Source organism: Conger conger, chromosome 3 (assembly GCF_963514075.1).
Source record: "Conger conger chromosome 3, fConCon1.1, whole genome shotgun sequence".
NCBI lineage: Eukaryota > Metazoa > Chordata > Actinopteri > Anguilliformes > Congridae > Conger > Conger conger.
Window position 1 is genome coordinate 75,237,887 of NC_083762.1, and position 23,386 is coordinate 75,261,272.

Genomic DNA, 23,386 nt, shown 5'->3' on the forward strand with positions numbered 1-23,386 from the left:
TGTTGAAAATATATAACCGACTTGTCACGCGCCAAGTTCTTCCCACGAAGATTGGTAGGTTAAAGGAAGTAATTTACCTTACACCTCTAAACCCTTGGATTACCCTCACGCCTGTTCCAAGAACTAAATGCTTACAATACTGTGTTTAATACACACAGACATGCACACACATATTTACACAAATACACATCTTGTATTTTCAAACACGCATAATTTAGAGTGGAATATGATTGCTGGATAAGAAATTATTAATTCTAAAAATGAACAGGACATTTTAGGAAATGTAATGTGTCGTCTGATCAGTTCTGCGATGAAAAACTTGAAAGACATGTCCTCAATTGTACAAGTCAGTAGCGTAATGGAAAACAGACAGTTGCCTTGTTGACTAGCCTACTTGGGCGATTTCAAAGTGGGAATATGCCATTTAAAAAGGGTCGAATCACGATTTTAGTTTTACTCGAGTCAAAGAATAACTAAACTCTAACTCCCATCAAAGCAGGACTGGAAAACAGAATGCGATTTCCAGTCCAAGCACAATATTGCTCTGACGGCCTAAAACACAGGTCTTTTCAAACAGTTTCTGTATTCGTTTGTGATCTCGGATAAAATATAAGCCAGGACACAATGAAAATACTTCATTTTCTCCGCACTGACCAAATAAAACAACGATTCTGCAAGATATTTTCTTAAACAATAAACGTAAGAATAAGGAGTGTAACTCAACGAGAAGTGCCAAGAAGTTTGCATTTAGTTTTCACATCACACGAGGCGAACACGTAATGCAGTCGTTTAATTTATATTTAAGTTGTAATACGTTTCATCAAAACACGCGAATAAGTATTTTTTTCTGTTTAAGAAATATAATTAAGTAAGTAGCATCTTACCTGTAGAGTAGAAGCTGCTGACTCGCTAGTCTCTGTGAGGCCAGTGCTCCTGGGAATACTGGAAACGATGTACCCACCACTCTTCGGTACAGGCTGTCTAACCACCACCTTTCCCTTCCTCGTCTCCGCCAAAAAAAGGCTGTACCAGTACGCATCGTTGGACACCAGGGTGGAATCTGCTACAGTAGAGCTCCTCTGGCTAACGACGCTGTTTCTGCAGGGAGGGGTGGCTTTGGGGGGCTTTGGTTTCTGACACTTCAGCACGATGGTCACCAATATTGTCATCAAAAGCAGAAATGACACAGAGCCCAAACCAATCAACAAGTATAGATTTAAGTCAGAAAATATGTCATATTCCAAAGGAACTTCGGATGTTTCAGAAAATGCTTTAACAACGTGCTCCACTGTTGATAGTTTAATGGTAACTGTAGCAGAAAGAGCCGGATCCCCGTTGTCCTTGGCAATGACCACCAGCCGTAGATGACGGGGATCTCTGTAACTGAACATTCTCATTGTCCGGATTTCCCCGTTGTACTGGTCCAGGCTAAATAGAGTAGCGTCTGGAACCTGGAGAAACTGGTACGTGACCCGGGAGTTCTGCACAGAGTCCGAGTCAATGGCGATCACTTTGGCTATCAAGTGCCCTTTGTCAGTGGATCTTGGGATCACTTCCTCAACCACAGAGCCGTGCGCCCGCCATGGAGAGACTATGAGTGGGGTGTTGTCGTTCTGATCCAGAATAATGATGTGGACAGTGACATTACTGCTGAGTGGAGGAGCACCAGAGTCTCTGGCTTCAATGTGGAAAAGGTACTCTTTCTCTCTCTCGTAGTCAAAGGTTTTCAGTGCGTAAAGATCACCATTCTCTGGGTTAATGGAAAAAAGCATCGACATTGAAGTGTTCACGATTTCCTTTTCTACAATAAAATAAACTAGATACTGGTTTTCATTGAAATCTGGATCAAACGCAGTGACTGAACTCAACAGTGAACCAGGTGCGTTATTCTCCATTACTGGGATGGTATAGAACGACTTTGGGAACTGTGGCGCATTGTCATTAACATCCATAAGTTCCAACGTGATGGTTTCATTATCTGACAAAGGAGGTGTCCCTCTGTCCGTCACTGTTAAGATTATGTTATACTCTGATACTGCCTCACGGTCCAACGATTCTGAAACAACCAGTTCGAAATCTCTCTCTGATGACTTGTTGAGGACAAAGGGCAACTGCTCACTAATAGAGAGGTCAACCTTCCCATTGTTGCCTGAGTCTCTGTCACTAACTCCAACGAGAGCTATTACTGTGCCTACAGGAACCGTCTCTTTCACTCTGCTCCTAAGGGACTTAACAGTGATCTCGGGGTGGTTATCATTCACATCTTTCACATACACCATTACTGTACACTGTCCGGACAGTGGGTGCTGTCCTTTGTCCTTGGCCTGAATGTGCATTTCCAGGATTTTTATTTCTTCAAAATCAATAATGTCTTTGACTTTTATTTCTCCTGTATCTGAATTTAAAACAAACATTTCCTGTGTCTTCTCAGACGTATAAAGCGTAAAAGAATAAACGATCTCTGCGTTTGAGCCCTCATCTAAGTCTGTAGCATTTAGCTTCAGCAAAAGTGTTCCAATCGGGGAATTCTCCGTCATATTAACCGTATAAACCTGCTGGTCAAACTGAGGGGCGTTGTCATTCGTATCCAAAACGCGCACAATGATGCTGGCTGTTCCGGATCGGGACGGGACTCCGCCATCTACAGCCGTGAGTATTAAATTATGTACACTTTGCTGTTCTCTGTCTAAAGCCTTTATCAAAACCAATTCTACGTATTTAGTCCCGTCGCTCCCCGTCTGAATTTCAATATTGAAACTGTCGCTCTCGGTTAGCGTGTATGTTTTAATGGAGTTACTACCGACATCTGCATCGACTGCATTGTTTAAAGAGAATCGCTCTCCCGGTAAAGCAGATTCCGAGATATCCAAATGCATGGTTTCCCTACGAAAATGAGGCGCATGGTCATTAATGTCTAAAATTTCAAATTCGATATTAAACATTCGTATTGGATTTTCAATGGTCACATCCATTTTAAGAGAACACGATGACGTCTTCGATGGACAAAGATATTCCCGATCTATTTTTTCCAAAACAAACAGATCTCCCGTTTGTTTGTTAAAGCCAAAATATTTTCTACTATGCAAAATGTCTAATTTTAGCTGCCGCTCAGCTAAACTGCCTGCGCTAAGTCCTAAATCACCAGCCAAATTAGCAACCACGGACCCCTCTTCCATTTCTTCAGGGATAGAATAGCGAGTGACTGCCCAAGCAATGTTCCACGTCGCACAGATTACAAAGAAAACCGAGACATACCTTGTACAATGCAATGCCATCTTAGTTGGGTAATATCTCCTCCAAAAGGGAACAATGTAATCAGAAAACGTTTACGTTCCGCAAGACCTGCTCAATGTTCAGGCAGTAGTCCTTGAATGGAGTGATGTTGTGATATAAAGGATCAAATTGACAGAGCAGCTTTGGAGGAAACCGCAGCGCGACTCGTCCCGGAAAAACTGTCATGGCTTCCCTTCCAGTGCAGATCTACAGTATAGCTGCCATTTATGAGGGAACAGCGACACAGTGTGTAAAAACACACTTAGAGGTACAAGGCAAAAAATCTCATCTTCATGAACAAGTCTAGATTTTATGTCATTCCGAAAATGAGATGCATTTATTTTGGGAAATAAATATTTCAAAACGTGGTGGAGCCTAACCCATTATTGAATATATATAACCGACTTGTCACGCGCCAAGTTTTACCAGACGAAGATTGGCAGGTTAAAGGAAATAATTTACCTTACACCTCTAAAACATTGGATTACCCTCACGCCTGTTCCAAGAACTAAATGCTTCCAATATTGTGTTTAATACACAGAGACATGCACGCACACATTTACACAAATACACATATTTATTTTCATACACGGATACTTTAGAGTGGAAAATGATTGTTGTATAATAAATTATTAATTCTAAAAATTAACATGACATTTTAGGAAAAACTTGAATGACGTTCTCAATTGTACAAGTTAGTAGCGTAATGGAAAACACACAGCTGCCTTGTCGACGAGCCTATTTGAGCGATTTCAAAGTGGGAATATGCCATTTAAAAAGAGTCGAAATAGGGTATAAGTCAAAACACAATTAAATTATTGAATCTCCTCCGTATTGACCAAATAAAAAAAAACTTTTGCGAGATATTTTCTAAAACAATAAAAATAAGAATAAAGAGTGTAACTCAACGAGAACTGGCAAGAAGCTTGCATTTAGTTTGTACATTACACGAGCGGAAAGAGTAATGCATTTGTTTTATTTATATTTAAGTTGTAATACTTTACATCAAACGACGCGCATAATTTTTTTTCCGTTTAAGAAATATAATTAAGTAAGTGGCATCTTACCTGTAGAGTAGAAGCTGCTGACTCGCTAGTCTCTGTGAGACCAGTGCTCCTGGGAATACTGGAAACGATGTACCCACCACTCTTCGGTACAGGCTGTCTAACCACCACCTTTCCCTTCCTCGTCTCCGCTAAAAATAAGCTGTACCAGTACGCATCGTTGGACACCAGGGTGGAATCTGCTACAGTAGAGCTCCTCTGGCTAACGACACTGTTTCTGCAGGGAGGGGTCGCTTTGGGAGGCTTTGGTTTCTGACACTTCAGCACGATGGTCACCAATATTGTCATCAATAGCAGAAATGACACAGAACCCAAACCGATCAACAAATACAGGTTTAAGTCTGAAAATATGTCATATTCCAAAGGAACTTCAGACGTCTCAGAAAACGCTTTAACGACGTGCTCCACTGTTGATAGTTTAATGGTAACTGTAGCAGAAAGAGCTGGATTTCCGTTGTCCTTGGCAATGACCACCAGCCGCTGATGACGGGGATCTCTGTAGCTGAACATTCTCATTGTCCGGATTTCCCCGTTGTACTGGTCCAGGCTGAATAAAGTAGCGTCTGGAACCTGAAGAAACTGATACGTGACCCGGGAGTTCTGCACAGAGTCCGAGTCAATGGCGATCACTTTGGCTATCAAGTGCCCCTTGTCTGTGGATCTTGGGATCACTTCCTCAACCACAGAGCCATGCGCCCGCCATGGAGAGACTATGAGTGGGGTGTTGTCGTTCTGATCCAGAATAATGATGTGGACAGTGACATTAGTGCTGAGTGGAGGAGCACCAGAGTCTCTAGCTTCAATGTGGAAAAGGAACTCTTTTTCTCTCTCGTAGTCGAAAGTTTTCAATGCGTAAAGATCGCCGTTCTCTGGATTAATGGAAAACAGCATTGACATTGAAGTGTTCGCGATTTCCCGTTCTACGATAAAATAAACTAAATACTGGTTTTCATTGAAATCTGGATCAAACGCAGTGACGGAACTCAACAGTGAACCAGGAGCGTTATTCTCCATAACTGGGATGGTGTAGAATGACTTTGGGAATTGTGGCGCATTGTCATTAACATCCATAAGTTCCAACGTGATGGTTTCATTATCTGACAAAGGAGGCGTCCCTCTGTCCGTCACTGTTAAAATTATGTTATACTCTGATACTACCTCACGGTCCAACGATTCTGAAACAACCAGTTCGAAATCTCTCTCTGACGACTTGTTGAGGACAAAGGGCAGCTGCTCGCTAATAGAGAGGTCAACCTTCCCATTGTCGCCTGAGTCTCTGTCACTAACTCCAACGAGAGCTATTACTGTGCCTACAGGAACCGTCTCTTTCACTCTGCTCCTAAGGGACTTAACAGTGATTTCGGGATGGTTATCATTCACATCTTTCACATACACCATTACTGTACACTGTCCGGACAGTGGGTGCTGTCCTTTGTCCTTAGCCTGAATGTGCATTTCCAGGATTTTTATTTCTTCAAAGTCAATAATGTCTTTGACTTTTATTTCTCCTGTATCTGAATTTAAAATAAATCTTTCTTGTGTTTTCTCAGACGTGTAAAGCGTAAAAGAATAAACGATCTCTGCGTTTGAGCCCTCATCTAAGTCCGTAGCATTTAGCTTCAACAAAAGTGTTCCAATCGGGGAATTCTCCGTCATATTAACCGTATAAACCTGCTGGTCAAACTGAGGGGCGTTGTCATTCGTATCCAAAACGCGCACAATGATGCTGGCTGTACCGGATCGGGCCGGGACTCCGCCGTCTACAGCAGTGAGTATTAAATTATGTACACTCTGCTGTTCTCTGTCTAAAGCCTTTATCAAAACCAATTCTACGTATTTACTCCCGTCGCTCCCCGTCTGAATCTCAATATTGAAATTGTCGCTCTCGGTCAGCGTGTATGTTTTAATGGAGTTACTACCGACATCTGCATCGACTGCATTGTTTAAAGAGAATCGCTCTCCTGGTAAAGCAGATTCTGAAATGTCCAAATGGATGGCTTCTCTTCGAAAACGAGGCGCGTGATCATTAATGTCTAAAATTTCAAATTCAATATTAAATATTCTTATCGGATTTTCAATGGTCACATCCATTGTAAGAAAACAAGATGGTGATGTCTTCGATGGACAAAGATATTCCCGATCTATTTTTTCCAAAATAGAAAGATCTCCCGTTTCTTTGTTCAAGGCAAAATATTTTCTACTATGCAAAATGTCTAATTTTAGCTCACGATTAGCTAGACCGCCTGCGCTAAGTCCTAAATCACCAGCCAAATTAGCAACCACGGACCCCTCTTCCATTTCTTCAGGGATAGAATAGCGAGTGACTGCCCAAGCAATTCTCCACATCGCACAGATTACAAAGAAAACCGAGGCATACCTTGTACAATGCACTGCCATCTTAGTTGGGTAATATCTCCTCCAAAAGGGAACAATGTAATCAGAAAACGTTTCCGTGCACCAAGACCTGTTCAATGTACAGACAGCAGTCCTTGAGAAAAGTGATGTTGTGATATAAAGGATCAAATACACAGAGCAGCTTTGGAGGAAACCGTAGCGCGACTCGTCCCGGCAAAACTGTCATGGCTTCCCTTCCTGTGCAGATCTACAGTATAGCTACCATTTATGAGGGAACAGCGACACGGTGTGTAAAAACGCACCAAGAGGTAGAAGGCAACAAATCCAATCTTCTTGAAGAAGTCTAGATTTTATGTCATTCCGAAAAATGAGATGCAATGATTTTGGGAAATAAATATCTCAAAACGTGGTGGAGCCTACCCCATCATTGAATAGCTATATATAACCGACTTGTCACGCGCCAAGTTCAACCAGACGAAGATTGGTAGGTTAAAGGAAGTAATTTACCTTACACCTCTAAACCCTTGGATTACCCTCACGCCTGTTCCAAGAACTAAATGCTTACAATACTGTGTTAAAACACACAGACATGCACACACATATTTACACAAATACACATCTTGTATTTTCATACACGGATAATTTAGAGTGGAATACGAATGCTGTATAATAAATGATTAATTCTAAAAATTAACATGACATTTTAGGAAATGTAATATGTCGTCTGATCGGTTCTGCGATGAAAAACTTGAATGACAAGCTCTCAATCGTACAACTTAGTTGCGTAATGGAAAACACACACTTGCCTTGTCGACTAGCCTACTTGGGCGATTTAAAAGTGGGAATATGCCATTTAAAAAGGGTCGAATCACGATTTTTGTTTTCCTCGATTCAAAGAATAACTAAACTCTAACTCCCATCAAAGCAGGACTGGAAAACAGAATGCGATTTCCAGTCCAAGCACAATATTGCTGTGACGGCCTAAAACACAGGCCTTTTCAAACAGTTTCTGTATTCGTTTGTGATCTCGGATAAAATATAAGCCAGGACACAATGAAAATACTTCATTTTCTCCGCACTGACCAAATAAAACAACGATTCTGCAAGATATTTTCTTAAACAATAAACGTAAGAATAAGGAGTGTAACTCAACGAGAAGTGCCAAGAAGTGCCAAGAAGTTTGCATTTAGTTTTCACATCACACGAGGCGAACAAGTAATGAAGTCGTTTTATTTATATTTAAGTTGTAATACTTCACATCAAAACACGCGAATAAGTTTTTTTTCCGTTTAAGAAATAAAATAAAGTAAGTAGCATCTTACCTGAAGAGTAGAAGCTGCTGACTCGCTAGTCTCTGTGAGGCCAGTGCTCCTGGGAATACTGGAAACGATGTACCCACCACTCTTCGGTACAGGCTGTCTAACCACCACCTTTCCCTTCCTCGTCTCCGCTAAAAACAAGCTGTACCAGTACGCATCGTTGGATACCAGGGTGGAATCTGCTACAGTAGAGCTCCTCTGGCTAACGACGCTGTTTCTGCAGGGAGGGGTGGCTTTGGGGGGCTTTGGTTTCTGACACTTCAGCACGATGGTCACCAATATTGTCATCAAAAGCAGAAATGACACAGAACCCAAACCGATCAACAAATACAGGTTTAAGTCTGAAAATATATCATATTCCAAAGGAACTTCAGACGTTTCAGAAAATGATTTAACAACGTGCTCCACTGTTGATAACTTTATGGTAACTGTAGCAGAAAGTGAAGGATCTCCATTGTCCTTGGCAATGACCACCAGCCGCAGATGACGGGGATCTCTGTAACTGAACATTCTCATTGTCCGGATTTCCCCATTGTACTGGTCCAGGCTGAATAGAGTAGCGTCTGGAACCTGAATAAACTGGTACGTGACCCGGGAGTTCTGCACAGAGTCCGAGTCAATGGCGATCACTTTGGCTATCAAGTGCCCTTTGTCTGTGGATCTTGGGATCATTTCCTCAACCACAGAGCCGTGCGCCCGCCATGGAGAGACTATGAGTGGGGTGTTGTCGTTCTGATCCAGAATAATGATGTGGACAGTCACATTACTGCTGAGTGGAGGAGCACCAGAGTCTCTGGCTTCAATGTGGAAAAGGAACTCTTTCTCTCTCTCGTAGTCAAAAGTTTTCAGTGCGTAAAGATCACCATTCTCTGGGTTAATGGAAAAAAGCATCGACATTGAAGTGTTCACGATTTCCTTTTCTACAATAAAATAAACTAAATACTGGTTTTCACTGAAATCTGGATCGAACGCAGTGACTGAACTCAATAGTGAACCAGGTGCGTTATTCTCCATCACTGGGATGGTGTAGAACGACTTTGGGAATTGTGGCGCATTGTCATTAACATCCTGGAGTTCCAATGTGATGGTTTCATTATCTGACAAAGGAGGTGTCCCTCTGTCCGTCACTGTTAAGATTATGTTATACTCTGATACTGCCTCACGGTCCAACGATTCTGAAACAACCAGTTCGAAATCTCTCTCTGACGACTTGTTGAGTACAAAGGGCAGCTGCTCGCTAATAGAGAGGTCAACCTTCCCATTGTCGCCTGAGTCTCTGTCACTAACTCCAACGAGAGCTATTACTGTGCCTACAGGAACCGTCTCTTTCACTCTGCTCCTAAGGGACTTAACAGTGATCTCGGGGTGGTTATCATTCACATCTTTCACATACACCATCACTGTACACTGTCCGGACAGTGGGTGCTGTCCTTTGTCCTTCGCCTGAATATGCATTTCCAGGATTTTTATTTCTTCAAAATCAATAATGTCTTTGACTTTTATTTCTCCTGTATCTGAATTTAAAATAAACCTTTCTTGTGTTTTCTCAGACGTGTAAAGCGTAAAAGAATAAACGATCTCTGCGTTTGAGCCCTCATCTAAGTCCGTAGCATTTAGCTTCAATAAAAGTGTTCCTATCGGGGAATTCTCCGTCATATTAACCGTATAAACCTGCTGGTCAAACTGAGGGGCGTTGTCATTCGTATCCAAAACTCGCACAATGATGCTGGCTGTTCCGGATCGGGCCGGGACTCCACCGTCTATGGCAGTGAGTATTAAATTATGTACACTCTGTTGTTCTCTGTCCAATGCATTTTTCAAAAACAATTCTACGTATTTAGTCCCGTCGCTCCCAGTCTGAATCTCAATATTAAAACTGTCACTCTCGGTCAGCGTGTATGTTTTAATGGAGTTACTGCCGACATCTGCATCGACTGCATTGTTTAAAGATAATCTTTCTCCGGGTAAAGCTGATTCAGAGATATCCAAATGCATGGTTTCTCTACGAAAATGAGGCGCATGGTCATTAATGTCTAAGATTTCAAATTCGATATTAAAAATTCTTATTGGGTTTTCAATAGTGACATCCATTTTAAGAAAACACGATGTCGTCTTCGATGTACAAAGGTATTCTCGATCTATTTTTTCCAAAACAAACAAATCTCCCGTTTGCTTGTTAAAGCCAAAATATTTTCTACTATGCAAAATGTCTAATTTTAGCTGCCGCCCAGCGAGACTGCCAGCGCTAAGTCCTAAATCACCAGCCAAATTAGCAACCACGGATCCCTCTTCCATTTCTTCAGGGATAGAATAGCGAGTGACTGCCCAAGCAATTCTGCACGTCGCACAGATTACAAAGAAAACCAAGGCATACCTTGTACAATGCACCGCCATTTTAGTTGGGTGATATCTCCTCCAAAAGGGAACAATGAAACCAGAAACCGCTTACGTGCAGCAAGACCAGTTCAATGTTCAAGCAGCAGCCCTTGACTAAAGTGGATATAAAGGATCAAACTGACAGAGCAGCTTCAGAAGCAACCGCAGCGCGACTCAATCCCAGCACAACTGTCATGGCTTCCCTTCAAGTACAAACATGTAACCACCATTTATGAGGGAACAGCGACACAGTGTGTAAAAACGCACCCAGAGGTACAAAGCAAAAAATCCAATCTTCATGAAGAAGTCTAGATTTTATGTCATTCCAAAAATTAGAAGCACTTATTCTGGGGAATACATATTTAAAATGTGATGTAGTCTACCCACTATTTAAAATATATAACCGACTTGCAATGCACCAAGAAATCGTACCAGACGAAGATTGGCATATTAAAGGAAATCATTGACCTTACATCTCTAAATCCTTGGATTACCCTCACTCCTGTTCCAAAAACGAAATGCCTAACACGGTGTCTTTAATAAACGCACACATACACACAGGTTTTTCGTGTATTCTTCACATACGGGCAATTTAGTTTGTGTGGAATATAAATACTGCATAATGTATTATTAATTCTGAACATGAACATTACATTTTAGGAAATGTTGTATGTTGTTTGATAAATTCAGCGATGAAGAACGTGAATGATACATTCTCAATTGTACAAGTCAGCAACGAAATTGAAAAACAGTTACCTTATACTGCTTGAGTGATTTCAAAGTGGGGATGTATCGTTTAAAAAATGTCTAAGGTAAAAAAAAAATTTAACTCGATTAAGGCACTAACTGTCCACCAAATATCAAAACAGGAAAGGAAAACAGGATTTGATTTATAGTCAAAGCACAATATTGCTGCTACAAACGAAAGCACAAGGATTGTTGTTTTATCGGAAATTTTCTGCATTAATTTCTGATAGGCCTATAGGGTTAAATATAAACCAGAACATAAGGAAATTACTTCATTTTCTCTGTATCGACCCCCGCCCAAAAAAACCGGTTCTGCAAGATATTGTTTTAAAAATAAAATAGGAATAAGGACCATAACTTAACAGGAACTGGCATTAATATTCACAAATAGTCCGTTGCTTTGCTGAAATGTATAGCTACATTAAACGAGGCGGATAATGGAGTTGCTTTATTTATATTTAAGTTTAAAGGCTTTACATTAATCCTATATCAATTACAATGAAATAAGTAGCATCTTACCTGCAAGGTTGAAGCTGCTGACTCGCTAGTCTCAGTGAGGCCGGTGCTCCTGGGAATACTGGAAACGATGTACCCACCACTCTTCGGTACAGGCTGTCTAACCACCACCTTTCCCTTCCTCGTCTCCGCTAAAAACAAGCTGTACCAGTACGCATCGTTGGACACCAGGGTGGAATCTGCTACAGTAGAGCTCCTCTGGCTAACAACGCTGTTTCTACAGGGAGGAGTCGCTTTGGTGGGCTTTGGTTTCTGACACTTCAGCACGATGGTCACCAATATTGTCATCAATAGCAGAAATGACACAGAGCCCAAACCAATCAATAAATACAGATTTAAGTCAGAAAATAAGTCATATTCCAAAGGAACTTCAGACGTTTCAGAAAACGCTTTAACAACGTGCTCAACCGTCGATAACTTAATAGTAACTGTAGCAGAAAGAGCCGGATTTCCGTTGTCCTTGGCAATGACCACCAGCCGCTGATGACGGGGATCTCTGTAGCTGAACATTCTCATTGTCCGGATTTCCCCGTTGTACTGATCCAGGCTGAATAAAGTAGCGTCTGGAACCTGTAGGAACTGATACGTGACCCGGGAGTTCTGCACAGAGTCCGAGTCAATGGCTATCACTTTGGCTATCAAGTGCCCTTTGTCAGTGGATCTTGGGATCACTTCCTCAACCACAGAGCCGTGCGCCCGCCATGGAGAGACTATGAGTGGGGTGTTGTCGTTCTGATCCAGAATAATGATGTGGACAGTCACATTACTGCTGAGTGGAGGAGCACCAGAGTCTCTGGCTTCAATATGGAAAAGAAACTCTTTCTCTCTCTCGTAGTCAAAAGTTTTCAATGCGTAAAGATCACCATTTTCTGGGTTAATGGAAAACAGCATCGATATTGAAGTGTTCACGATTTCCTTTTCTACGATAAAATAAACTAAATACTGGTTTTCATTGAAATCTGGATCAAACGCAGTGACGGAACTCAACAGTGATCCAGGTGCGTTATTCTCCATTACTGGGATGGTGTAGAACGACTTTGGGAATTGTGGCGCATTGTCATTAACATCCATAAGTTCCAACGTGATGGTTTCATTATCTGACAAAGGAGGTGTTCCTCTGTCCGTCACTGTTAAGATAATGTTATACTCTGACACTGCCTCGCGGTCCAACGATTCTGAAACAACCAGTTCGAAATCTCTCTCTGATGACTTGTTGAGTACAAAGGGCAGCTGCTCGCTAATAGAGAGGTCTACCTTCCCATTGTCGCCGGAGTCTCTGTCACTAACTCCAACGAGAGCTATTACAGTGCCTACAGGAACCGTCTCTTTCACTCTGCTCCTAAGAGACTTAACAGTGATCTCGGGGTGGTTATCATTCACATCTTTCACGTACACCATTACTGTACACTGTCCGGACAGTGGGTGCTGTCCTTTGTCCTTGGCCTGAATATGCATTTCTAGGATTTTTATTTCTTCAAAATCCACCACGTCTTTCACTTTAATTTCTCCTGTATTTTGATCTAAAGAAAACATGTCCTGCGTTTTCTCTGACGTGTAAAGTGTAAACAAATACATGATCTCTGCGTTTGAGCCCTCATCCAAGTCTGTAGCATTTAACTTCAGTACTAATGTTCCTATCGGGGAGTTTTCTGTCATATTAACTGTATATACCTGATGGTCAAACTGAGGGGCGTTGTCATTCGTGTCCAAAACGCGCACAATGATGCTAGCGGTGCCGGATCGTGCTGGGACTCCGCCGTCTACCGCAGTGAGTATTAGATTATGTACGGTCTGTTGTTCTCTGTCTAAAGCCTGACGCAAAACCAGGTCGACATACTGAGTTCCGTCGCTTCCCCTCTGTATTTCAATAATGAAATGGTCGCTCTCACTCAAGGTGTATGTTTTAATCGAATTAGTACCGACATCTGGATCTACGGCGTTATTTAAAGAGAATCTTTCTCCGGATAAAGCCGATTCTGATATATCCAGATGCATTGTTTCCCTTCGAAAACTGGGCGCATGGTCATTAATATCTAAGATTTCTAATTCGATATTAAATATTCGTATCGGGTTTTTGATAGTCACTTCCATTTTAAGCAAACATGAGGACAAGAAAATTGTTTTCATGGGACATAAGTGTTCCCTGTCTATCTTTTCTAAAACATACAGCTCTCCCGTTTCTTTATTAACACCAAAATATTGTTTATTATGTAAAACATCTATTTTTAGCTCACGTTCAAGGAGACTGCCAGCGCTAAGACCTAAATCACCAACTAAATTAGCAACCACGGATCCCTCCTCCATTTCTTCAGGGATTGAATAGCGAGTGACTGCCCAAGCGATGCTCCATGTCGCAGAGAATACAAAGGAAATCAGGACATACCTTGCTGCCTGCCCGACACATTGTGTTGCCATCGTCGGAGAAAATATCACATCCGAAAGGAAAATACAAATCAATGAATGTATCCGTAAAAGAAAGGGATCGACGTTATGTTCTCAAGCGACTACTCGGGCCGTGATACAAGTATTATTGCGTATTTAAAAAGGATCCAGCAGTTAGAAATGCTTCAGCAAAAACCGCGGTGCGCCTGTGCCCTCAAAGAACTGTCATGGCTTCCCTCCGACGCAGAAACTGGTCCATTTATGAGGAAACAGCGACACAGTGCGTAAAAACCCATTGACAAACACAAGTGGAGATACCCAGTTACACATATATAATATGTTATACCGAAAACTAATCGTGTTTGTTGATATAAGAAAATAATAATAATAATGAAAAACAGATTTCAAACATATTATGGGGATGGCACTGGCAAATAATTTTTTTTTAAAATCAACACCAAATAGGAAACTTCAATGACGCTCTCCAACCACTCCCTGATCCAATAACGAAATGCTCAATGTAGCCTACAAATAAAATTGAAGTAAGCGGCATCTTACCTGCAAAGTAGAAGCTGCTGACTCACTAGTCTCTGTCAGGCCAGTGCTCCTGGGAATACTGGAAACGATGTACCCACCACTCTTCGGTACAGGTTGTCTAACCACCACCTTTCCCTTCCTCGTCTCCGCCAAAAACAAGCTGTACCAGTACGCATCGTTGGACACCAGAGTGGAATCTGCTACAGTAGAGCTCCTCTGGCTAACGACGCTATTTCTGCAAGGAGGGGTCGCTTTGGGGGGCTTTGGTTTCTGACACTTCAGCACGATGGTCACCAATATTGTCATCAAAAGCAGAAATGACACAGAGCCCAACCCAATCAACAAATACAGGTTTAAGTCTGAAAATATGTCATATTCCAAAGGAACTTCAGATGTCTCAGAAAACGATTTAACAACGTGCTCCGCTGTTGATAACTTAATGGTGACTGTGGCAGAAAGAGCCGGATCTCCATTGTCCTTGGCAATGACCACCAGCCGCTGATGACGGGGATCTCTGTAGCTGAACATTCTCATTGTCCGGATTTCCCCGTTGTACTGGTCCAGGCTGAAAAGAGTAGCATCTGGAACCTGTAGAAACTGGTACGTGACCCGGGAGTTCTGCACAGAGTCCGAGTCAATGGCGATCACTTTGGCTATCAAGTGCCCTTTGTCAGTGGATCTTGGGATCACTTCCTCAACCACAGAGCCATGCGCCCGCCATGGAGAGACTATGAGTGGGGTGTTGTCGTTCTGATCCAGAATAATGATGTGGACAGTGACATTACTGCTGAGTGGAGGAGCACCCGAGTCTCTGGCTTCAATGTGGAAAAGAAACTCTTTCTCTCTCTCGTAGTCAAAGGTTTTCAGTGCGTAAAGATCACCGTTCTCTGGGTTAATGGAAAACAGCATTGACATTGAAGTGTTCACGATTTCCCGTTCTACGATAAAATAAACTAGATACTGGTTTTCATTGAAATCTGGATCAAACGCAGTGACGGAACTCAACAGTGATCCAGGTGCGTTATTCTCCATTACTGGGATGGTGTAGAACGACTTTGGGAATTGTGGCGCATTGTCATTAACATCCATAAGTTCCAATGTGATGGTTTCATTATCTGATAAAGGAGGTGTCCCTCTGTCCGTCACTGTTAAAATTATGTTGTACTCTGGAACTGTCTCACGGTCCAACGATTCTGAAACAACCAGTTCAAAATCTCTCGCTGATGATTTGTTGAGTACAAAGGGCAGCTGTTCGCTAATAGAGAGGTCAACCTTCCCATTGTCACCTGAGTCTCTGTCACTAACTCCAACGAGGGCTATTACTGTGCCAGCAGGAACCGTCTCTTTCACTCTGCTCCTAAGGGACTTAACAGTGATCTCGGGGTGGTTATCATTCACATCTCTCACATACACCATCACTGTACACTGTCCGGACAGTGGGTGCTGTCCTTTGTCCTTGGCCTGAATATGCATTTCTAGGATTTTTATTTCTTCAAAATCCACCACGTCTTTCACTTTAATTTCTCCTGTATCTTGATCTAAAGAAAACATGGCCTGCGTTTTCTCAGACGTGTAAAGTGTAAACAAATACATTATCTCTGCGTTTGAGCCCTCGTCCAAGTCTGTAGCATTTAACTTCAAAACTAATGTTCCTATCGGGGAGTTTTCTGTCATATTAACTGCGTACACCTGCTGCTCAAAATGAGGGGCGTTGTCATTCGTATCCAAAACGCGCACAATGATGCTAGCGGTGCCGGATCGTGCTGGGACTCCGCCGTCTACCGCAGTGAGTATTAGATTATGAACCGTCTGTTGTTCTCGATCTAAAGCTTTTTGTAAAACCAAGTCGACATACTGAGTTCCATCGCTTCCCCTCTGAATTTCAATATTGAAATGGTCGCTCTCACTGAGCCTATACGTTTTAATTGAATTAGTACCTACATCTAGATCTACGGCGTTATTTAAAGAGAATCTTTCTCCGGATAAAGCCGATTCTGATATATCCAGATGCATTGTTTCTCTTCGAAAATTAGGCGCATGGTCATTAATATCTAAGATTTCTAATTCGATGTTAAATATTCTAATCGGATTTTCGATAGTCACTTCCATTTTAAGCAAACAAGAGGACAAGACAAGAGTCTTCATGGGACATAAGAATTCCCTGTCAATCTTCTCTGAAATATACAGCTCGCCCGTTTCTTTGTTAATACCAAAATATTGTTTATTATGTAAAACATCTATTTTTAGCTCACGTTCAAGGAGACTGCCAGCGCTAAGACCTAAATCGCCGGCTAAATTAGCAACCACGGATCCCTCCTCCATTTCTTCAGGGATAGAGTAGCGAGTGACTGCCCAAGCGATTCTCCATGTCGCAGAGAATACAAAGGAAATCAGGACATACCTTGCTGCCTGCCCGACACATTGTGTTGCCATCGTCGGAGAAAATATCACATCCGAAAGGAAAACAATTCAATGAATGTATCCGTAAAAGAAATGGATCGATGTAATGTTCACACGCGAGTATTCGGGCCGTGATACAAGTATTATTGGGTCTTTAATAAGGATCCAGCAGTTAGAAATGCGTTAGCAGAAACCGTGGCGCGCCTGTGCCCTCAAAGAACTGTCATGGCTTCCCTTCAGACGCAGAAACTGGTCCATTTGTGAGGAAACAGCGACACAGTGCGTAAAAACGCATCGAAAAACGCAAGTGGAAATACCCAGATATAAAGAGAACGTTATTCCGAAAACGAATCGTGTTTGGTTATATAAGAAAATAATAATAACAAAAAACTGATTTCAGACATATTACAGGTATGACACCAGCAAATCATTTAAAAAATCAACACCAAATATGAAACTTCAATGACTTCAACCACTTCCTGATCCAAAAACGAAATGCTCAATATAGCAAACAAATAAAATTGTAGTAAGCGGCATCTTACCTGTAGAGTAGAAGCAGCTGACTCGCTAGTTTCTGTCAGACCCGTGCTCCTGGGAATACTGGAAACGAAGTACCCACCACTCTTCGGTACAGGTTGCCTAACCACCACCTTTCCCTTCCTCGTCTCCGCCAAAAACAAGCTGTACCAGTACGCATCGTTGGACACCAGGGTGGAATCTGCGACAGTAGAGCTCCTCTGGCTAACGACGCTGTTTCTGCAGGGAGGGGTCGCTTTGGGGGGCTTTGGTTTCTGACACTTCAGCACGATGGTCACCAATATTGTCATCAAAAGCAGAAATGACACAGAGCCCAAACCGATCAACAAATACAGGTTTAAGTCTGAAAATATGTCATATTCCAAAGGAACTTCAGATGTTTCAGAAAATGCTTTAACAATGTGTTCCACTGTTGATAACTTAATGGTAACTGTAGCAGAACGTGAAGGATCTCCGTTGTCCTTGGCAATGACCACCAACCGCTGATGACGGGGATCTCTGTAACTGAACATTCTCATTGTCCGGATTTCCCCGTTGTACTGGTCCAGGCTGAATAAAGTAGCGTCTGGAACCTGAAGAAACTGATACGTGACCCGGGAGTTCTGCACAGAGTCTGAGTCAATGGCGATCACTTTGGCTATCAAGTGCCCTTTGTCAGTGGATCTGGGGATCACTTCCTCAACCACAGAGCCGTGTGCCCGCCATGGAGAGACTATCAACGGGGTGTTGTCGTTCTGATCAAGAATAATGATGTGGACAGTGACATTAGTGCTGAGTGGAGGAGCACCAGAGTCTCTGGCTTCAATGTGGAAAAGAAACTCTTTTTCTCTCTCGTAGTCAAACGTTTTCAGTGCGTAAAGATCGCCGTTCTCTGGGTTAATGGAAAACAGCATCGACATTGAAGTGTTCACAATTTCCTTTTCTACGATAAAATAAACTAAATACTGGTTTTCATTGAAATCTGGATCAAACGCCGTTACTGAACTCAACAGTGACCCAGGTGCGTTATTCTCCATCACTGGGATGGTGTAGAACGACTTTGGGAATTGTGGCGCATTGTCATTAACATCCAGGAGTTCCAATGTGATGGTTTCATTATCTGACAAAGGAGGCGTCCCTCTGTCCGTCACTGTTAAAATTATGTTATACTCCGGAACTGTCTCACGGTCCAACGATTCTGAAACAACCAGTTCAAAATCCCTCTCTGACGACTTGTTGAGGACAAAGGGCAACTGCTCGCTAATAGAGAGGTCTACCTTCCCATTGTTGCCCGAGTCTCTGTCACTAACTCCAACGAGAGCTATTACTGTGCCTACAGGAACCGTCTCTTTCACTCTGCTCCTCAGGGACTTAACAGTGATCTCGGGGTGGTTATCATTCACATCTCTCACATACACCATCACCGTACACTGCCCGGACAGTGGGTGCTGTCCTTTGTCCTTGGCCTGAATATGCATTTCTAGGATTTTTATTTCTTCAAAATCAACCACGTCTTTCACTTTAATTTCTCCTGTATTTTGATCTAAGGAAAACATGTCCTGCGTTTTCTCAGACGTGTAAAGTGTAAACAAATACATTATCTCTGCGTTTGAGCCCTCGTCCAAGTCTGTAGCATTTAACTTCAGTACTAATGTTCCTATCGGGGAGTTTTCTGTCATATTAACTGTATATACCTGATGGTCAAACTGAGGGGCGTTGTCATTCGTATCCAGAACGCGCACAATGATGCTAGCGGTGCCGGATCGCGCTGGAATCCCACCGTCTACAGCTGTGAGTATTAGATTATGCACAGTCTGCTGTTCTCGATCTAAAGCCTGACGCAAAACCAAGTCAACATACTGAGTTCCGTCGCTTCCTCTCTGAATTTCGATATTGAAATGGTCGCTCTCACTCAAGGTGTATGTTTTAATTGAATTAGTTCCGACATCTGGATCTACGGCGTTATTTAAAGAGAATCTTTCTCCGGATAAAGCTGATTCTGATATATCCAGATGCATTGTTTCCCTTCGAAAACTAGGCGCATGGTCATTGATATCCAATATTTCTAATTCGATATTAAATATCCTTATCGGATTTTCGATTGTAACATCCATTTTAAGCAAACAAGAAGATGTCTTTATGGTGCATAGATATTCCCTGTCTATCTTCTCTAAAACATACAACTCTCCGGTTTCTTTGTTAACACCCAAATATTTTTTACCATGTAAGATATCTAATTTTAGCCCACGTTCAACTAGACTGGCAGGGCTAAGACCTAAATCGCCAGCTAAATTAGCAACCACGGATCCCTCTTCCATTTCTTCAGGGATAGAATAGCGAGTGACTGCCCAAACGATTCTCCATGTCGCAGAGAATACAAAGGAAATCAGGACATACCTTGCTGCCTGCCCGACACATTGTGATGCCATCGTCGGAGAAAATATTCTCGCCAAAAAGAAAATACAAATCAATTCATGTATCCGTAAAAGAAAGGGATTGACGTTATGTTCGCAAGCGAGTATTCGGGCCGTGATACAAGTATTATTGCGTATTTTATAAGGATGCAGCAGTTAGAAATGCGTTAGCAGAAACCGCGGCGCGCCTGTGCCCTCAAAGAACTGTTATGGCTTCCTTTCAGATGCAGAAACCTGTCCATTTATGAGGAAACAGCGACACAGTGCGTAAAAACGCATTGACAAACCCAAGTGGAAATACCCAGTTATATATATAATGTTATTCCGAAAACGAATCGTGTATGTTTATATGAAATAATAATAATGATAATAATAATAATAATAATAATAATAATAATAATAATAATAATAATAATAATAATAATAATAAAATAAAATAAAATAAAATAACTGATTTCATCATATTACGGGTATGACACTGGCAAATCATTTAAAAAACCAAACACCAAATAAGGAACTTCAATGGCTCTCTCCATTTGCTCCGTGATCCAAAAACTTAATACTCAATATAGCCTACTAAATACAATTAAAATTAGTAGCATCTTACCTGTAAGGTAGAAGCTGCTGACTCGCTAGTCTCTGTGAGGCCAGTGCTCCTGGGAATACTGGAAACGATGTACCCACCACTCTTCGGTACAGGCTGTCTAACCACCACCTTTCCCTTCCTCGTCTCCGCCAAAAACAAGCTGTACCAGTACGCATCGTTGGACACCAAGGTGGAATCTGCTACAGTAGAGCTCCTCTGGCTAACGACACTGTTTCTGCAGGGAGGGGTCGCTTTGGGGGGCTTTGGTTTCTGACACTTCAGCACGATGGTCACCAATATTGTCATCAAAAGCAGAAATGACACAGAGCCCAAACCAATCAACAAGTATAGATTTAAGTCAGAAAATATGTCATACTCCAAAGGAACTTCAGATGTTTCAGAAAATGCTTTAACAACGTGCTCCACCGTTGATAACTTAATGGTAACTGTAGCAGAAAGAGCCGGATTTCCGTTGTCCTTGGCAATGACCACCAGCCGCTGATGACGGGGATCTCTGTAGCTGAACATTCTCATTGTCCGGATTTCCCCGTTGTATTGGTCCAGGCTGAATAAAGTAGCGTCTGGAATCTGAAGAAACTGATACGTGACCCGGGAGTTCTGCACAGAGTCTGAGTCAATGGCGATCACTTTGGCTATCAAGTGCCCTTTGTCAGTGGATCTTGGTATCACTTCCTCAACCACAGAGCCGTGCGCCCGCCATGGAGAGACTATGAGTGGGGTGTTGTCGTTCTGATCCAGAATAATGATGTGGACAGTGACATTACTGCTGAGTGGAGGAGCACCCGAGTCTCTGGCTTCAATGTGGAAAAGAAACTCTTTTTCTCTCTCGTAGTCAAACGTTTTCAGTGCGTAAAGATCACCGTTCTCTGGATTAATGGAAAACAGCATTGACATTGATGTGTTCACAATTTCCCGTTCCACAATAAAATAAACTAAATACTGGTTTTCATTGAAATCAGGATCGAAAGCAGTGACGGAACTCAACAGTGATCCAGGTGCGTTATTCTCCATCACAGGGATGGTGTAGAACGACTTTGGGAATTGTGGCGCATTGTCATTGACATCCAGGAGTTCCAATGTGATGGTTTCATTATCTGACAAAGAAGGTGTTCCTCTGTCCGTCACGGTTAAAATGATGTTATACTCCGGAACTGTCTCACGGTCCAACGCTTCTGAAACAACCAGTTCGAAATCCCTCTCTGACGACTTGTTGAGGACAAAGGGCAGCTGCTCGCTAATAGAGAGGTCAACCTTCCCATTGTCGCCCGAGTCTCTGTCACCAATTCCAACGAGGGCTATTACTGTGCCTACAGGAACCGTCTCTTTCACTCTGCTCCTAAGGGACTTAACAGTGATCTCGGGGTGGTTATCATTCACATCTTCCACATAAACCATCACCGTACACTGTCCGGACAGTGGGTGCTGTCCTTTGTCCTTGGCCTGAATATGCATCTCCAAAATTTTTATCTCTTCGAAATCAATCACATCTTTAACTTTAATTTCCCCTGTATTTGAATTTAACGTAAACATTTCCTGTGTTTTCTCAGAGGTGTACAACGTGAAAGAATACATTATATCTGCGTTTGAGCCCTCATCTAAGTCTGTTGCACTTAACTTCAATACTACTGTCCCTATGGGGGAATTTTCCGTTATGTTCGCCGAATAAACCTGGTGGTCAAATTGCGGGGCGTTGTCATTTGTATCCCCCACGCTCACGACGATTTTGACTGTGCCGGAGCGCGCAGGGACTCCGCCGTCCACAGCAGTGAGTATGAGATTATGCACTGCCTGTTCTTCTCGGTCCAAAGCCTTTTTCAGAACCAGGGCAACGTATTTAGTTCCATCGCTTCCCGTCTGAATCTCAATACTGAAATGCTCGCTGTCACTAAGTCTGTATGATTTTACTGTGTTTGAGCCAACATCCGAGTCCACTGCATTTGCTAAAGTGAATCTCTCGCCGGGAGATGCAGATTCGGAAACATCCAGTTCAATCCTATCCCTACGGAACTGGGGCGCGTGGTCATTGATATCCGTGATTTCCAATTCAATATTAAATATGCGCAATGGCTTCTCCAATATAATATCTAGTTTAAGAATACAATCCGTTGAAGTTCTCATTGAACACAAATATTCCCTGTCTATCTTTTCTAAAATGTACAGCTCGCCCGTCCTTTTGTTAATCTCCAGATACTTCTTACTATGTATTATATCTAGCTTAACCTCGCGTGTCGCCAGTACACTGACATCCAGACCCAAATCAGCCGCCAAATTCGCAACAACGGAGCCTTCCTTCATTTCTTCGGGGATAGAGTAACGAGTCATGGACAAGACAAAGCCCCAGCGTGTACAGGATAGAAGGAAAGCCAAGACATACCTTTTCATTTGCTGCTCCATGAGTAACGATGCAACTGTATCCGCACGGGAAATAGCGTTTTTATTTTAGATTTAGATTAATTCAATCGCATAAGAACGACGCGTCCGTGAGACGTGAAATATTGCAGCGATAAGATGAATAAAGGACGCATGCAGAGACAGAGCTTCTCCTCGAGAACCCGCAACGCACATCTAACACAACAGAACTGTCATGGCTTCTTCCCTTCAGACCTGAGCTGCAGACCTGAGCGATTTATAAGGGAACAGCGACACGGTGTGTAGAAAAACAATCGGAACGGCGACATCGAAAAGAGTCTCAAACGCACAATACTTCTACACATTTCACAAATATAACATTTTTTTAAATATTTGAAGTTTTGGAATGGTCTGTAGGTAATCAGGTATAATACCCACTAGCTGACAAATAAATAACTTAGCAATAATTAATGTTATTCATAATTACAAGGGTGGTTTTGTTATCATTTCCAAGATTTCAAGATTATATTT

At 42.2% G+C, this 23,386-nt stretch overlaps 6 protein-coding genes and 1 pseudogene across 6 annotated transcripts; all 7 read right to left on the reverse strand.

The window, feature by feature from the left end:
* Nucleotides 1-851: 851 nt before the first annotated feature.
* Nucleotides 852-3,275, reverse strand: LOC133123633 (protocadherin alpha-C2-like). Its single transcript, XM_061234108.1, has one exon. It carries the CDS (start codon nucleotides 3,273-3,275, stop codon nucleotides 852-854), a length of 2,424 nt encoding a protein of 807 aa, XP_061090092.1.
* A 1,032-nt stretch (nucleotides 3,276-4,307) lies between these two features.
* On the reverse strand, nucleotides 4,308-6,734 carry LOC133123634 (protocadherin alpha-C2-like). Its single transcript, XM_061234109.1, has one exon. The coding sequence runs from the start codon at nucleotides 6,732-6,734 to the stop codon at nucleotides 4,308-4,310; it is 2,427 nt and encodes an 808-aa protein (XP_061090093.1).
* A 1,247-nt stretch (nucleotides 6,735-7,981) lies between these two features.
* LOC133123635 (protocadherin alpha-C2-like) lies at nucleotides 7,982-10,405 on the reverse strand. The gene has a single exon (XM_061234110.1). The coding sequence runs from the start codon at nucleotides 10,403-10,405 to the stop codon at nucleotides 7,982-7,984; it is 2,424 nt and encodes an 807-aa protein (XP_061090094.1).
* Nucleotides 10,406-11,623: 1,218 nt separating this feature from the next.
* LOC133123636 (protocadherin alpha-C2-like) lies at nucleotides 11,624-14,065 on the reverse strand. Its single transcript, XM_061234112.1, has one exon. It carries the CDS (start codon nucleotides 14,063-14,065, stop codon nucleotides 11,624-11,626), a length of 2,442 nt encoding a protein of 813 aa, XP_061090096.1.
* Nucleotides 14,066-14,557: 492 nt separating this feature from the next.
* Nucleotides 14,558-17,002, reverse strand: LOC133123637 (protocadherin alpha-C2-like). Its single transcript, XM_061234113.1, has one exon. The coding sequence runs from the start codon at nucleotides 17,000-17,002 to the stop codon at nucleotides 14,558-14,560; it is 2,445 nt and encodes an 814-aa protein (XP_061090097.1).
* Nucleotides 17,003-17,400: 398 nt separating this feature from the next.
* LOC133123638 (protocadherin alpha-C2-like) lies at nucleotides 17,401-19,914 on the reverse strand. The gene has a single exon (XM_061234114.1). The coding sequence runs from the start codon at nucleotides 19,912-19,914 to the stop codon at nucleotides 17,401-17,403; it is 2,514 nt and encodes an 837-aa protein (XP_061090098.1).
* Nucleotides 19,915-20,279: 365 nt separating this feature from the next.
* LOC133123639 (protocadherin beta-14-like) lies at nucleotides 20,280-22,900 on the reverse strand (annotated as a pseudogene).
* Between the last annotated feature and the right edge of the window lie 486 nt (nucleotides 22,901-23,386).